At 43.9% G+C, this 15,980-nt stretch overlaps 2 protein-coding genes across 3 annotated transcripts in view; both read left to right on the forward strand.

The window, feature by feature from the left end:
* The first annotated feature begins 1,150 nt into the window (after positions 1-1,150).
* Positions 1,151-5,949, forward strand: LOC102048561 (protein FAM83D-B-like). Its single transcript, XM_005443797.3, has 4 exons — positions 1,151-2,417; positions 4,189-4,356; positions 4,941-5,065; positions 5,313-5,949. The coding sequence occupies exons 1-4, from the start codon at positions 1,965-1,967 to the stop codon at positions 5,701-5,703; spliced, it is 1,137 nt and encodes a 378-aa protein (XP_005443854.3). The 5' UTR covers positions 1,151-1,964; the 3' UTR covers positions 5,704-5,949.
* A 2,507-nt stretch (positions 5,950-8,456) lies between these two features.
* Positions 8,457-15,980, forward strand: part of DHX35 (DEAH-box helicase 35) — a 30,541-nt gene continuing 23,017 nt past the window's right edge. Inside the window, exons 1-6 of one of the 2 annotated variants that reach the window (XM_055722570.1) lie at positions 8,457-8,537; positions 10,720-10,853; positions 11,219-11,311; positions 12,152-12,229; positions 14,151-14,255; positions 15,510-15,571. In XM_055722570.1, the coding sequence (XP_055578545.1) occupies positions 8,498-8,537; positions 10,720-10,853; positions 11,219-11,311; positions 12,152-12,229; positions 14,151-14,255; positions 15,510-15,571 (512 nt within the window). In that variant the 5' untranslated portion in view covers positions 8,457-8,497. The remainder of the gene's footprint in view (positions 8,538-10,719; positions 10,854-11,218; positions 11,312-12,151; positions 12,230-14,150; positions 14,256-15,509; positions 15,572-15,980) is intronic. The other variant, XM_055722571.1, reaches the window with a different exon arrangement.

A 15,980-nucleotide genomic window follows, 5' to 3' on the forward strand; every position in this document is an offset into this window, starting at 1 on the left:
ATCCTCAGAAGAGCATCTTTTTAAAACTGAGACCAGAAAGTAGCAACTTAGCACTCAAAGATAGCTGGTACCCATTTTAAGTACAGTCCTGATGTAAATGTTTCCAGTATTTGGGACCAAAAGCTAGATATATTTGACCTGTAAGACTATTGATGGAAATGTATTGCTGAACTGCTGGTGTTTTGTGTTTGTGAGTGGGAGATGAGGTGGTATCTGGAGTTCAGTGTCTTGCTGCAGCATGCCTGTTGTACTTCTCTGTCGGGGTGACTTCAACAAACTTTGTCGCTTTTGCAGCTCATTACACTGAATTCAGGCTTAGTCTTAGCACTGTAAAACGAGTTTCTAGTTCTGGCTTAGTCTAGGAATGTCTGAGGCATCTTGCGTCCATTAAGAGATGTGCAAACAGCTTCCTTCTTTGGAGTGAACTGAGAGGCAAGACAACTGCCAAGGGCACATGGCAAAGGCTCTGTTCAAAAGTAAACTGACAAATGCACTACAAAATGCTATGGGTTATGTTTAGTAGTATTGTTGCACAAGTAAGTGTAGGAGTGGAGCTCTCCCATTTTTCTCTTGAAACCGTCCTATCTGAAATATTCTGTTTCCTGCTCTGTTTATCCCCTAAGTTGGTTTGAGGAGCTGAAGTGTCACTAGTTTTTGACCATGTTCTACTTCCACTATTAAATGTCTCTGCAAAGCAGCTTAACCTAAGATCCATCATCTGAACACTTGTTAGCAGTATCCTGTATGTGTGTGTGCGCTTAGCTGTGCTTGCTGGGTCTGAGCAGTGTGCAGGGTCTCTCTGAGATCTGACCTGTATTGTTATTCTTTAGTCTTGCATCCCAGTCCTTCAGTGACCAACTAGACTGAATTCTGCCAGGTCAAATCAGAGTCTGGGTTATGTATTTTCTTACTTATAGGTGCAGGTGTCCAGTAGATGGCATGTTCCAGCTGTGCCTGACTATTCCTGTCGACAGCCAATAAGTGAATAAACAGAAAAACATCCAAAACTCAGAAAGGCTGCAACCTAACTGTAGAGAGCAACACTTTATTCTACTAAAGCTGGCATTTCTCTCTCTCAAATCTATATGGGCGAAGGGGCTTTGCTACTTTTATTGCTTGGATTTCAAAGCAGCTGCTCCTTCCTTAAAACCATAAAGCAGATGAACGAAGAGGTATGGGGGAGAAAACCTCTGCCTGCACTTGTTTAAAAAGAGAAGGTACTTTCTCACTGGGTGGCTGGAGCTGGATGGGTCACGGGGAGTGAAGTGATTTGCAGAGGGGGAGCTGAGCTACACCTTCAAAGCCAATTTTGAGTTGCACTTCTAAGAGCTCATGTTGACTAGTGCTTGAATGTATGTAAAATCAACTTGGTTGCGCTCTGTGCTTTTTAACTTCATTACATCATGCAGCTGTTATGGTACTCTTAACAGGAACAAGAAACCGTTTACAAATAAGCTGCTTTTGCCGTGAGGGTTTTCACCTGATCATTGCTAAGCTTTTTTTTTTGTTTGTTTGACATTTGGACTCTGGGTGACTAACGCAGCTGCTGCCGCTGCCCTGCCGCCCCCGGGGAGCGGCGCAGCCTGGGACGCGGCCGGGGGCCGTTCGCCCTCCGGGGCGGCTTTGATCCGGAGCAGGTCGGTGCAGACGGCCACGCTGGCGCTCCCTGCCCGGTGCAGGCTTTGCTGCTCCGCCGTGCCTCCCGGGCGGGGGGACGAAGCCAGCCGGCTCTGCCACCCGTGCCCTTCCCGGGGGCGCTGCGGCCACAGCACCCCGGTCCTGCCGTGGGCGCCGCGCACGGACGTGCCCCGCGGGGAGGGGGGTGTCCCCGCTCCGCCCGCCCCCGCGCCGCTCCCTGTCGCTTGCCTCGCGTGGAAGAGGCGTGGAGGAGCCTCCCGAGCGCGGGTCCGCCCGCGGAGGAGCCGCTATAAAGGCGGCGCCGGGCCGCGCCGCGCCGCAGCGCCATGGCCAACCCGTCGCAGTGCCTGGAGGAGGGCGCCGGGCGCTGGCCGCCGCGGCCGCCCGGTCCCTACAGCGAGGCGCAGCGGCTGGCGCTGGAGGAGCTGGTGGCGGGCGGCCCCGAGGCGCTGCGGGCCTTCCTGCGGCGGGAGCAGCTGCCGCCGTTCCTCTCGGAGCCCGAGGTGCAGGCCATCGCGCGGGGCGCCCTGCCGCCCGCCGCGGCCCCGGAGCCGGCGGCCGAGCCCTCGCTCGGCGCCTCCCTCGACGCCTCGTCGCTCACCTACTTCCCCGAGCGCTCGGACCTGGAGCCGCCGGCGCTGGAGCTGGGCTGGCCGGGCTTCGCCAGCGGCGCCTTCCGCGGGCTGACGCGGGTGGAGGCGCACTTCCAGCCGGGCTGCGGGGACAGCATCTACGGCTGCAAGGAGGCGGTGCGGCGGCAGATCCGCTCCGCCCGGCAGGTGGGTGACTGCGGGCAGCTCCCGGGGGCCGCTCCGCTCCGCACCGCTGCGCCCCCAGCGCGGGCGACCCGCGGGGATGCCGGGCTCCGCCTCCGCCTTCCCCCCTGCACGGACTTGTAAAGAAACTCCCGATTCTACTTACTGCGCTCTTCTGTTATTGTGCCCACTCCCACCCCCTTTATATTTATTAGGAGGCTTGCAAGTTTTTGCGTCGTATCGGTGGAAAGCGGGTCCGTGCTTCCTGGACCTCGCCAGGCTGGCTCAGGGAGCTGGCCCCCCGGCAGCGACACCCCCCCGGCAGCGACACCTCCGGCCCGTCGGAGCCGTCGGTGCGTCCCCTGGCCCAGCGAGTGCGCGGCGAACCGGGGCCAGGCCGGGGAAAGGGCTGCGAGGGCAGCAGCTGGCTCTCCAAAACTTTAGTGAATAATCGGATATTAGCATGAAATACCATGAGAATCTTGAGTAAAAAGTTGAAGAGAAACCTCAGATCAAAATGTACCTGAAATGGAGAGGTGAGATGTGAAGAGCAGCTGGACACTAACAAATCCTTCCTTTTTTACTGTTGCTTTTCACGTTTAAAAAGTTTGAAAGACTCTGGAAAACTCAAGTTTTGGAAATAAGTTCACATTTCTCTTCTGGCAGTGCTTCAGAGAAAAAAAGACATCCCTTCTCAGGGAAAAAAAACTCTTGCCTAGGAATCGAAGACTAAATTTTTCTAACAGAACTAGACCCCTGGTTTTGCCATATCTCAGGGTGAGAAAGAAACCTGAAGCAATACATTTACTTTGCCACTGTTCTGGTTCTTCTAAGATATTCTCAGCACCCCTAAACGTCTCCACAATCAGCACAATGCTCCTGTCATACCGAAAGTTACTGATGTAGCTGAAGAAGACTAACAGCAAAATTTTTTCCCTTTCCTCATGCAAAATTTGCTTGCTTAGGTTTTTGGAGAGGTGTCAAGTCTCTGTCTGCCTTAGGTCTCAGTAGTGCTTTAGAGATGGGGATAAAGGAGAAAATGTGCAGGTTTCTGTAATTTTTTCTTGAAGTTATGTAGTAGAAAAGGGAAGGCTTCGGTAGAACCTTAGTTAAAAACCATGAGCAATGTGCTACTAAATAGCTGCAGGTGCTATCATGGCTGCTAATCAGTCAGAGAAAAGGTGTCTCTGCAATAGGCTTTCAGGCTAGGTTGTTCATTCCTATTGACCCAAAAAAGAAACAAGTCCTGGTGAAAAAAGCTTCGATGTCTGTTGCTGAAATCGTCATAGAAAATGAAATTCTATAATGCAATAACAAAAATCTTACATCATGTTATCTGCTATGAATCAATCAAGTGACAACAAAATTGGGGCAAATAATCTTTAACAACAATTTCTGTCTATACATTCGATATTTTTTTCCTATTTAACTATACAGGGACATGAATAAGTGATCATAGTGAAGGGGGGATGTATATTGTGTTTCCTGTACTCAGTAATCACCTTTACCAAAATACCGTTCTCTTCACAGAACTTCATTCTAATCAGTTAATTTTTTCCTTTTTCTTCTCTTTCTGGTATGTCTGTTAAATGTTTCAGCAGTCCTGTGAAAAACAGAAAATTCCATATCACAGAAGACAGTACCATGTTCCTTCCATAACCACCAGGGGGAAAAAAAAAGGGGTGGGGGGGCGGTGGTGTTGGAATATGTAATTTGAAAGTCAAATTTCTCATGTGCCATCTCCTTTAGGATGCTGAGGAAACAGCCTAATGATTTCTTTTGAAACTTGTTGCAGATGATTGCCTTGGTTATGGATTCCTTCACAGATACTGATATCTTCAAAGACCTCTTGGAAGCTTGTAGCCAGCGGCAAGTTAAAGCATATATCCTTCTAGATCAGTCTTCGTTTTCTCACTTTCTAAAAATGTGCAAGGATCTGGGAGTTGACCTTGAACAGGAAAAGGTGAGACTTGTCATATTTATAGGATAGAGAGTCAATCCTCTTATAAGCATAATCTTTGAGCTATCAAAAGAAACTATTATGCCTGCTGCCACAACTTCAAATGGGGTTTATGTTGCTTTAGCTCTGTCTTGGGAGATTTAACTATTCTTGTGTAAGAAGGCAATTAATAGAAAAACTGAAATCTTTAGAAGCGGATGCTTTCTGAGAACAAATACTCATCGAATATTCAAGGGAATGCAGGAGGAATGTCCAGTTCCAAAAGCATGACTGGAGTTGCTCAGGCTTGCTGAGACTGAAGCTGATGGAGAAACAGGTTCTCAGGAGTCTATGGAATTTGGGTTCCTCCAAGATTAGGTGACAGTTTTTTTGCACTTGCATTCTCCACAATCAGTTTATGGGTTTGCCTTTTAATGCCACCTCTTTGCCTACTAAAACGAGACAGAATTATTATTTGGTTCCTAGAGGGTGAATCTTGTGCAGCAGCTTTTGCTAGTTCATCAATGATCGTTCGTGTTCTGTGTTACTCCTTTAAATGCAATAATTTAACTTTGAAATCCACATGATGTTTGCCGTATCTTTAACAGCTGATAAGAATTCGAAATATCACTGGGAAAACATACTACACGAGGTCGGGTGCCAAAATTGTTGGAAAAGTCCGTGAAAAGTTCATGTTAATTGATGGCATTAGAGTGACAACAGGCTCCTACAGGCAAGTGCCCATTTCCTTCTGTGACTTAACACGATTTTATTACGTGGAAAGGGAAAACAGCCATGTTGCAAAACTGCTTTCCTTATCAGAGTTTGTGTGTAACATTTGTCCTAAAAAGAGCACACTGCTCATCATGTGGATTATAAGAATGATTTAATGAAATGCAGTGAAAAAGAATTTTCAGTTAATACTTTGTTTGCTGTTTATTTTTAATTAACTCAGAATTTTCTCATTCTTCCATTGCTAGTTTTACGTGGACAGATGGGAAGCTTAACAGCAGTAACATTTTGATCCTGTCAGGCCCTGTAGTTGCACACTTTGACCTGGAGTTTCGGATTCTTTATGCACGGTCAAAGCCTATCAACCTCAAAGAGTTATCCAGCTGCAAGAAGAAGAACGTGTTGGACCAGCTGGTCAGGATAACAGTGGCTTCTAGAGACTTGACCAGGGAAAACTTCCTGAGAATGGAGTTTTTGTATCTTAGAGCATTTGTAGGAAATCTAAAAAGGAAGCGAAGCTGGCTGCATGCCTCAAGGGAGGCAGTCTACGTGTCAAATAATGCAATGCATGCCTCTCCTCCACTGACAAAGAGGAATGGCTCTCTAGTTATGAGGCCACACTGGATCATAGAGAGATGAAATGCATGTTCACTTCGGAGTGAGAAGCAGAACCTCAGGAACCGCATCCAGCCGTCCATGTCCAGTACTGTCTTACTGTATGTTTGTGAGAGCAGCTGGGAAACAAACCTCAAACTGAGAGAAAGTAATACTGGAATTGTGGTTTTGTTTGAACACCACTCTAATTCAGATCAAAAGACACAATTATGGTATTGTCTTAGGCTCAGATGTGTTTTTTTTGAAATAAAACCAAACTCTTAACACCTGGAAAGCCATTACTTTTAGTATTCTGTCAGATTTTCATTTTTCAACCTGTTCTTACATGTTTTAAGCTGATGGGTTAGCAGTGTCTTAGCTCAGTAGCTCAAACCTTTTTTTTTGTTTGTTTGTTTGTTTTGGTTTGTTTTTTGTTGTGTTTTTTTTTTTTTTTTTTTTAAGGAATCCAGGTACAGAAAATAATATTGCTTAAAAGTCTTCCAAAGATGAATAGCAGCACTGCTGTACAGCTCCCAAATCAGTCTAAGCTTTGTCTTGTGTTACGTAAACTCTCCACAAACTGTTTCATGACACAGACCTGATGTGGAGTAACCATAATCTAGAAACAAGTAGGTCGGTACCATGCTACTAGTCCTCAAATATTACTTTTTTTTTTTTTTTTTTTACGTGAAGCTGTCCTGCAAGGCAGAATGAGCTAACATGTCAGGCAAACAAGGCTTTTGCAATGACTAAATTTCAAATTACCTTTTCTTAATTGTAAGAATACTTGGATTGTTGGACATCACACAATGAATGCATGCAAGGGATAGTATTGCTAAGAACTTACTATGTTTGGAGCAGAGCCAAATGAGACCACTTTCTTGGTGTTACTATATATACTTTTTGGTTTCTTTATAGTTGCTGCTGCTGGCTGATCTTGAAGGAAAAATCGAGTAGATCTGAAATCTGTCAAGCTGCTGCTACTTCTCAAAAGCCTTACTTCCAGACATGCAACAACATGGAAGTCAGAAGTAGAACCATTTCTTCTTAAGGTTTCATTCAAGTTTGATTACTTTTTTAAATAAAAACCTCCATCCATTTATGGAGAAAACCAAAAAACCCCAAATTAATAAACCATCCTCCTAAGCAGTTGTACATTGAGGCTCTGAAGTTCCAGCAGTCTGACAGTGCAGAAACTTGTTAGTCCAACCGTGGCAGCTGTGGCAAAAGGTACACAATTCCTCTTCTTGAGGCTCTTGCTACTGCAGAAAACTCAGGCGTATGCTTGCGTAGGTGTCGTGTGGGTTCTGGGCTTTGAAGGGGAATGTTGAAACTTATCTGGGGTATTTCATATGCATTTCTGCTAAGCATCAGCAGGATAACATTAAATTGGACATGTGGAACTTACAAAACTGGTCTTTATGAGCAATGCAATAATGTACTGATTAGGATACAATGAATCTGTGCCCTTTTTCTTCTGCATTTACAATCATGGAAATGAAATAGTTCTGACTCTCCTAATCTGTAAATGATCAATAGTTTATAGTTTAATAGTCTTAACTTTCATCCAAATGTAAAGAAGTTTGAAGTATGTATTTTTGTTCTTAACTGTATTTTCCATAAACACAAACCCCCATACAATGTTGTACTCTATGTAAAATACTGGTTTTGCAATCTTATTTTCACAACAATTATCTGTGTATGTTTTCTCAAATATAAGTTTTTACCTTTGTTATTCGTCTCATTACTTTAATACTTTCCATGCGCCGTTAGTAGGACTTTTTTTCAGCAGTTGCTAATATATTGATAATACAAAGTACTGTGGTAAAAGTTGTGTTTATTTTTGATAAAGTGGATTTCATCTGAAAAGTACATTGAAATATATAGCTAGAATTTTAAGAATGTCTTTATTTATTACTGAAGAACTTATTTTTCCAAGTGGTTAACCTAAAGACTTAGCGTAACAAGTGACCATGAGGTCTGCGTTAATCACAGCTGCACTGCTAGTGTGTCAAGTTATTAATGAAAATGACAATGAATAATAAGATATAAAAAGTGATGAGGTTTTTCCCTAAGCATGACATTTTGTCAGCATTACTGAACTTAGGAAAAAGTGGGGGGGTTTGGGTTTTGTTTTACTCCAGCCTATGCTTAACTCATCTACATTAAATTTGATTTTACTCCAGCCTATGCTTAACTCATCTACATTAAATTTGATTTGATAATGACTTTCATGGGCTGTAATGAGCCTGTGATAGGGCGCCACTGGATCTACTAACTATTACTGTAATTGTTTTCTTTCTAGTCCTTCAGCTGCCTGGTGTGAAGTGCAATAGCTGTGGTACATAGTGCGGAGGCATCCTTCATGTGGAGAATGGAAGCGATTAGCTTCACTTAATTAATGAGATGAGGACTTTCTGGAAGCAGTCTTTCAATCTGGTTAAATCCAAGGTTCTCCCTCTGGTTATACACTTCACGTTAGTACTAGGAGTAGTATCTGGTGGGCTTGGCTCAGACACCTCCGGGCCTGTATTATCTCACTCTTCCTCTGTGCTTGGAGGGGAAGGGCAGGTTTCAGTCCTACTTGAGAACGATTTTATGAGCCGGGTTTCCTCAGCAACACTTCTACGTGTTTAAGAGCACGGATCTCGCACACGGCGTTATAAACCGGGAGTCGTTCTGGCCGTCAACACACGGAAACGTCCAAAGCTTCAGCCGTTCGTGCTGGGGGCCGGGACAGGCGCTGGGGCCGGCGGGCCGCTCCGGGCACCATGGCAACGGGCGGCGCGTCACGCAGGCCCGGCCCCGCCGCCACTTCCGCTTGCCCTCTCACCCCAAGATGGCGGCGCCCGTGGGACCGGTGAAGTTTTGGAAGCCGGGTGAGGGGCGCGGGGAGTGGCGGGCCGTGCGTTGTGGGGGGGGGGGTTCCTCCGCCGGCTGTCTGTGGCGGGGGCCGGAGCGAAAGCCGCGGCGCTGCCTCCCCCCCCTCCCCCCCGCAGTGCGAGCAAGGTCGGGGGTCGCACAGATGTGAGACACCGAGGGCAGCGGAGCAGCGCCCCGTCCGCCCGGGGCCCAGGGCAGCAGGGCGGGGAGGTCCCTGTGGCTCCAGCCGGGCGCTGCCCGGCACCGGGGTGGCAGGGGAGGTGTCGCAGCCTTCCCTCAACCTGCCGGCAGCGGGGTGGGCGGTCAGTGCTGTGGGTCTGCGGCCCTTGGGGGGGCGGCTCGGCGGGCTGGAGAAAGGCGCAGCGGAGCCCCAGGGAGTGGGGCGAAGGAAGGGGGGCGCGAAGTGCGGCCCCTGAGGGGGGGCAGCCCCGGGGCTGCTCAGTAGGGAAGGACCTGGGGTCCTGCGGGCTGCAGGCTGGGCCGTCGGTCAGCCCTGGAGCAAAGAAGGTGACCTGCGGTGTGAGGGGAGCGCCGCTCTTGGGCTGAGCGGGGCGATCCTTCCCTCAGCCCGGGGAAGGCCGTACGGGGGGATCCGTGGGCTCCCCAGCACCAGCAGGACGCGGGCTTGCTGAAGGAGGCCTGCGAGTGAAGGGCTACAACACTGGTTGAGAGACTGGGGCGGGCGGTGTGCGGGGGGGCTGAGGGACCTGGGGCTGCACAGCCTGGAGGGGTCCCAGGAGGATCTTTGATGTATAAAAATACCCGATAGGGGGTTGTAAAGAAGGTGAAGCCAGATTCTTCTTGGTAGCACCTACTGACAGCACAAGAGGCAGTGGGCACAAACCGAAATATGAGAAAGTCAGCTTAAACATGAGAGAAACCTTTTCTGCTGTGGGGGTGATCGGGCGGGCTGCGGGGTCCCCAGCCCAACTGAAGGAGGACCTGAGCCACCACTGGCACAGTGCTGAGCAGCGTGCTGGTGTGGAAGGTCTCCGGAGGTCCCTCCCAGCCTCTGCCGTGGCTCTGTGGCTGTTCCCTCGGGATCTGGGCAGTTGTGTGCCTTCCCATGCACTTACCCCAAAGGGGAGCCTGGCGGGTCTGAGTTTGGCAATTTTTTTTGTAATGTGTCACTGTGTTGTGGTGTGCTGCAAAGTTATTCCAGAGTCAAGATTAGTTCAGCAAACAGCTTCTTAATCATTTGGATATTATAGTAATATATGTTTATATGCAATATGTGTGTATATATAGATATAGTAACACGTTGACAGTAGGGTATTAAAAAATAAAGCGTATAAAACGCTGTGAAAGATAATCAGTGGCTGATGAGAAGCAGTATCTATTACTTCATTGATTTGTCAAGGTGCAGATATTCAAGTCCCTGGTTCTTAACTTCCCCATCTGTCCTGGGGAGTGAATAGTAATCGGAATCATTGCTAATTACTCTTAATGTTGGATCAATTTGTTATAAAACTTGCTTGGCAGATTTTAACAGGGACTATTTAAACAGTGGGAAAAGCCCAAACAAGGAAATCGTACAAAACGAGGGAACCCTCTTTGCGCTCAGACTTTCCCAGTTAAATCTGCAGCTGGTAATACATTCCACTATTGACATGAGGTTTTGTTTCTAGTTCACTTGCATGATTCATCCTTTTCAGTTGTCAGAAGTTTTATGATAACCTGCAGCAGCAATAAATCAAGTTTCAGTAGCTGAAGTGGCAGATCTCGTAAGTGGGCAAGGCTGAATGGTTTATACAGCTCATCTTAGTCAAGGGAAGTTCTGTTACACATCTGACAGGCTGGCTTAAAATCCATGGACATCTGAGAAGGGCATTGAAGGCACATCTGAACTTTTGCACAGAAAAAGAAGAAAGTTCGCAAGATCTTGCTGTGTATTTTTCCTATGTGCTTTTTTCCCTCCTTTATCATCTTTAAAAAATTCGAATACTTACTCACATTAGATATTTTTCTTTTTAGCCAGCAGGAGACACATTTAGTTTGAAAGAATTTCTGCATGTTTACTGTTCGTTATTTTTTAAATTATTTTCTAGAAAAGTTAGTCTTTTGATGTATGCTACTAGCCTTGATTCCTCATTCTAAGGAACATGTCTATTTTGTTTGTATTGTGATACACTAGGCAGAAGTGTATTCTTCCAGTCAAAATTAACTTATGTCATCTAGGCACGGAAGGTCCTGGTGTCAGTGTCTCAGAGGAGAGACAGAGTCCTGCTGAGAGTAGCGGCATAACTGTTATCTATAATCCTTATGCTTCCCTTTCGATTGAACAACAAAGACAAAAGCTGCCTGTTTTCAAGGTACAGAAGTTCTTTTTGATATATCAAATCTGTTGTGTGATTATTTTTTTTTTTGTGAAAGAGCAGTATAGAATCACTTTACAACATAAAATAACAATTGTATGACCTTATTGTCTTTATTTGTTGGAATTGATTGTCAGTAACAGTTGTCACACAGGACACTTTTACAGGCTTTGTAGACTTGTTATTTACTATATGTTGTACGTGTCACTGATAGATTTTAACAAACTGTTTAGCTTTCAACAGTGAACTCCACGTAAAATTAGTTTACTTTGTCTGTTGATATGTAAATATTGTAATTTAAATTATTTTCTTATTTTTGTATACATCTGTTTTTGATACTTGAATGTCATCCTCTCTTTCAGCTAAGAAATCACATACTTTATCTAGTGGAGAACTATCAGACTCTGGTGATTGTTGGGGAAACAGGTTGTGGGAAATCAACACAGATTCCACAAGTAAGTGTCTGTTTAACTTGGTAAAAGCAGGTATTCCTTCAGGGGATTTCACATGAAATGTTAAACTAACGACCTAGACCTGCACTGTGTGAATGGAATTCACCTGTGCTTGTGTGTGTGACCAAAAGGAGAGAAACATAAGGAGAAAACAGCGGAAGCTGGCGTATCTGTAGCATTACACCTTCTTCCACTACAGGAAAGGACCATACCAAACAAGTAAGTTTACGCTGGTACAAATAGTAGTCATGTTGCTATAGGAGGTGTTTATTACTCTGTTGCAATCATGTTTAAAATTTTGTTGAGAATATGTTTTTAAGAAGGAAAAAAGGGACACTTTCTTTATGAGCTTTCCTCTTGGAAATTTTTGCAATACTGCATTTTTTGTGGCTTTGTAAAATTTTCTCCTTTGTGACAGGAACAAAAAAAGTCTGAGAATGGTTCAAAGTTAGTTCTTGATTTTTAACTTAAAAAATTGCAGACTAATGACAAATGTCATCTGCTTCTTTATGAGCACAGGACTTGTGCTGTTGAGCTTTTTTTCTTAAAGTGTTTATAAAATAAAGAAGGGGAAAAATGAAGTAATTAAAAAATACTTGAGACCCAAAGAACTGCTCTTAGATGCTTTCTGAAAGCATATGTGCTTAGGAAGTAGGTATTACGCTGTATTACTTTTACTGGTGAGATTAATAATGCACAGAATCTCTTAAGTAACTGATTTGCCTAAGGTCATGCATCAGTTATTTTCAGAACCAGAAAAAAACATGTCATGTGGAGAACTAACACCTTGCGGTAATTGCAGTGTGACCAATTCATTTCTTGTCCTCAATATTTGTTTTGCAGTACCTAGCAGAAGCTGGATGGACAGCTGAAGGAAGAGTTGTTGGAGTGACGCAGCCTCGTCGGGTTGCTGCTGTTTCAGTGAGTTTCTCCGTGTCCAAATTTTCCCAGTTTGTTGTCATTATAACCCGCAGTTTATTAGCAGGTTTTGCTGAATAGCAGGAATCACAGCTGCATGAGCTCCTGCATAAATAGATGTTTCTGCTTATCGTCCTCACAAAAGGAGGACAACAACTTGTACTCTCTGTTAATAGCCTGCACAGAAAGCATCCAGTGTTCCTTGTCTTCATAGCTGCTGCCAAACACTGACTTGGTGGGCTGAAGTTTCTGCTGCAGCATTCTTTTCGTACTGAACACTAAGGTGCCATTTCATAACCCTCTTTTTGCGTGTTCTTCTTCATTGCTGGCACCTGCAACAAATCCGTTTGTGCCTCTGGTAAAAATGTAGTAGGCTGAGCAGCTGTACAGCTTGCTGTTTCATCTCATCCAGTATTTTTTGACCAGATCCAACATGGTTAAGCCTCTAGCAGCAATTTGCATCTTGTGCTTTGGGCTGTCTGCCTGCAGTGTCCTCCCCTTTCTCCTTCACAGCACATGCAGCTGACAGTGCAAGGTTCTACGGGAGATGTGTATGCTGCAATGATTTCTCACAACAAACTTACTTCTCTTTTCCCTTTTGTGTCTTAACACATTATTTTTAAGCTTCAAATAAAAAGATTACTCAATTAGGGCTTAGTATATAGGCACAGTAGGGTTTTTCTTTAAGAATGTTGTTGCAGACTGGCTAGACTGTATGGCTGTTGCAAGGAGATGAGAGATATAATTCATGATTTACTACTTTGTCTTGAACTGAAAGTGATCTTTTAATAGGTGTTCTTGTCTGCTTTCCCGTCTAGAGTATGGGAGTTGTTAGAGTAAAGATAGGTAGTTGCACAGAATAAGGCATAGTTTAGAAATACCTGAACTTCTGTTTGTTCAGACTAACAATTATCCTTATCACTTGGGCTGAAAGTGATGGAGTGATAGGATTCTAAGTAATATCATTAATTCACTGCCTGTTGTTATTGTTTAGAACAGGAGTCCTCAAACTACGGCCTATGGGCCGGATATGGCCCCCCAGGTCCTCGATCCGGCCCCCGGTATTTACAGAAACCCCCGGCTGGGGGTTGCAGGGGGAAACCAAGCAGCCACAGATATCTGACTTCCTGCCACTTAATCCGCGTGCCGGCCCCTTGTTCAAAAAGTTTGAGGACCCCTGGTTTAGAATGTCACTCAAATGACTGCAAGTAACTTGCACTTGGAATTCTACATACGCAATGCATGTATTGTGGAGCTTTCTCGTGTCTTTAGCTGTTAAATGTCTTTGTGGCTTGCTGAAACTGTGGCCTGATAATACCTAATATTCTGTAGAGTAAGTCCGAGTAACTCAAGATTTTTAGCTAAATCTGCTATTGGCTTAAAACTTGCCCAGGGTAGTATTGTTGCGTTTAATTATTCTGCCAGTTCTCTGTTTTCTGCATGGAAGATTCTGTATTATGAAAAGTACAATAGATCTTTATTTAAAAAAAATAAAAATCTGAGTAATTTCAGGGACAGATCAGCTTAACTTAAAACTTTTTTCTGCATGCCATTTTCCCTTTTTGCACAGCAACTGTGTTCGTAAATTGCAGTCCTGCAATTGGCGGTACATGGGCCTTCCCCAGCACTGTGGTGTGTTGCCTTCATAGGTCTGTCAGAGTGCATATCACAGAAAGGTGCCTCTGTAGCTTTCCTGAATAGAAGCAGCATGAAACAGGTTTATTAAGTGATACTAAAACATTTTAAAAGTATTTACCACTTGTAAGTTCAATATGCACCATTTTGTCAAACACAATTTTGTGTTTGAACATGAACAAATAATTCTTTGGAAGCACTAGCTCTGTTCCTGTTTTGATGTCAATTCTCTTAATGATACAGTGAAGAAATGAGCTGTCTCTCGTTTATAAGAATCTTTTTTTCTCAGGTTGCAGGCCGAGTTGCTGATGAAAGAGGTGCGGTGTTGGGGCATGAAGTTGGATATTGTATTCGGTTTGATGACTGCACGGATCCACAGGCTACAAGAATTAAGGTGAAACATGAACAGTATGTGGTTACTCTGAAAGGATTAGCTGAAACTCTTCAAGTACTTTTGCAAAATTAATGAGAACCTTGTGATTCCCAATAAAGAGAATAGATAGCATTTCAGTTTTCCAGGTGGGTACCCCAAAAGTGTGCTTCAAATGGTTGTGGCTATCCAAACCTTAATAAAAAGAGTACATGTTCTATTCTGCTAGTCTGGCAGTCACCATTTTAAAACTAAAGGATTTTTTCATGTTGGGTATGGCCAGATGTTGGTGCAGTGTTAGTGTGACGTGATACGTCACTCAAAGTCGTAGTGAAAGCCTGCAATGAATCACAGCTAAAGTATCCTCACCACCCTAAAAATAGATTTTGATTAAAAGCGCAGATAAAACATAAGATGAGTAGGCTAACAGAGTAATTTGATGTGGATTAAATAGCAAGCTTTGCAGCTGTTCTTTAGAGCTGTAAGTAATATTAATGTTGCTTGTGTTGGTACGGACAAGAGTTTGCTTTAGTTATGATGGAATAGCAATGATGATGAATAAGACAATTAACTTTCGGAGGCTAGTAGCCCTTCTAAAGTGAAAGAAATGGAGATGCTTGTTCATTAAATGCAGCTGAAATCTTTTTTTTTTTTAGTGTGATGATTAATCATTTGGAGTTGGAAATTTGGAGGTTTTTACCTTGCACACCAGTTCTTGCCTAGTTCAAGGCCACAGTTGGAGTCCCAGGTCAAACTACTATTTGATGGCTACATAAAGCTGGTGGGTTTCCACTGGCTAGTAGGAAGAAAGTATTAAATTAAAATGTCACATTTTGTTGAGATGTCAAGATTTGTGTTCAGATGAGAAGTGTGTGATAAATATTAGCCTACTTTGAGAGGGTCAGGACTCGACTGACATACAGAATTTTATTGGTAGAGCAGGTTAGCCATGTTACAGACAAGAGTGAAGAAACTTCTACTGCCATGTTCCAGTGCTGCCAATCTGTTGGATTTTTTTCAATACAAAAATAACTAATTAAAAAAAATCAATACTGATTAAAAAGCAATCACTTTGCTTTTTATCTCTAGGTTAGCACTCAGAAATACATATTTAGCTTCCATAGCTGAACATTGATCAATTTAATAGATCATTAGAAAGTTAAAGGCAAGGAAAAATTCAGGCAAAAGCCTGGAAAATAATCTTTAAAATCACATGGCTAATCAAGTTACCTTGAGAGGGTGGGGTTTTTTTATATTTTTCTTTGCATTCACTTTTAGTTTCTTACTGATGGTATGCTGGTGAGGGAGATGATGGCTGATCCTTTATTAACAAGATACAGGTAAGGAAAATTGAAATGAATGCTTGCTGAAGTGTAATCTGGTAAACAACTGCATTTGTTTTAGACCAAGGTGTGGTTATTGCAAATCAAGCGCCAAAAGATGTGAAAATTATTTTAGGAATTTGATTTCTTGATGTTGTAAAGACTGTTAGAAAATCAGTTGATCGTTGCAGCATCAAACCTGGCAGGGTTTGGTGCTGTGGTTTTAGAGCAAAAGCTAAATGGGCTTCATGAAGTCTGAATTAACTTAACACTAGTAAATTAATTTTCACTCTCTTTCTGATGCTAATCAAATAAAAGAAAAAATCATCAACAAACACAGGCTATTCTGGTATCGAGAAAGCCTATGCAGTATGGTAGAGAGAGTCCTTTTTTTCTTCTACTACTTTCCAAAAGCTAGCCTGAATAA

The sequence above is a fragment of the Falco cherrug genome, chromosome 10 (assembly GCF_023634085.1).
Source record: "Falco cherrug isolate bFalChe1 chromosome 10, bFalChe1.pri, whole genome shotgun sequence".
NCBI lineage: Eukaryota > Metazoa > Chordata > Aves > Falconiformes > Falconidae > Falco > Falco cherrug.

Coding starts and splice junctions, on each gene's coding strand:
- LOC102048561 (XM_005443797.3), top strand. CDS start 1,965: ATGGCCAACCCGTCGCAGTGCCTGGAGGAGGGCGCCGGGCGCTGGCCG. Junction 4,357..4,940: donor TTGACCTTGAACAGGAAAAG/GTGAGACTTGTC, acceptor TATCTTTAACAG/CTGATAAGAATTCGAAATAT. Junction 5,066..5,312: donor GTGACAACAGGCTCCTACAG/GCAAGTGCCCAT, acceptor TTCCATTGCTAG/TTTTACGTGGACAGATGGGA.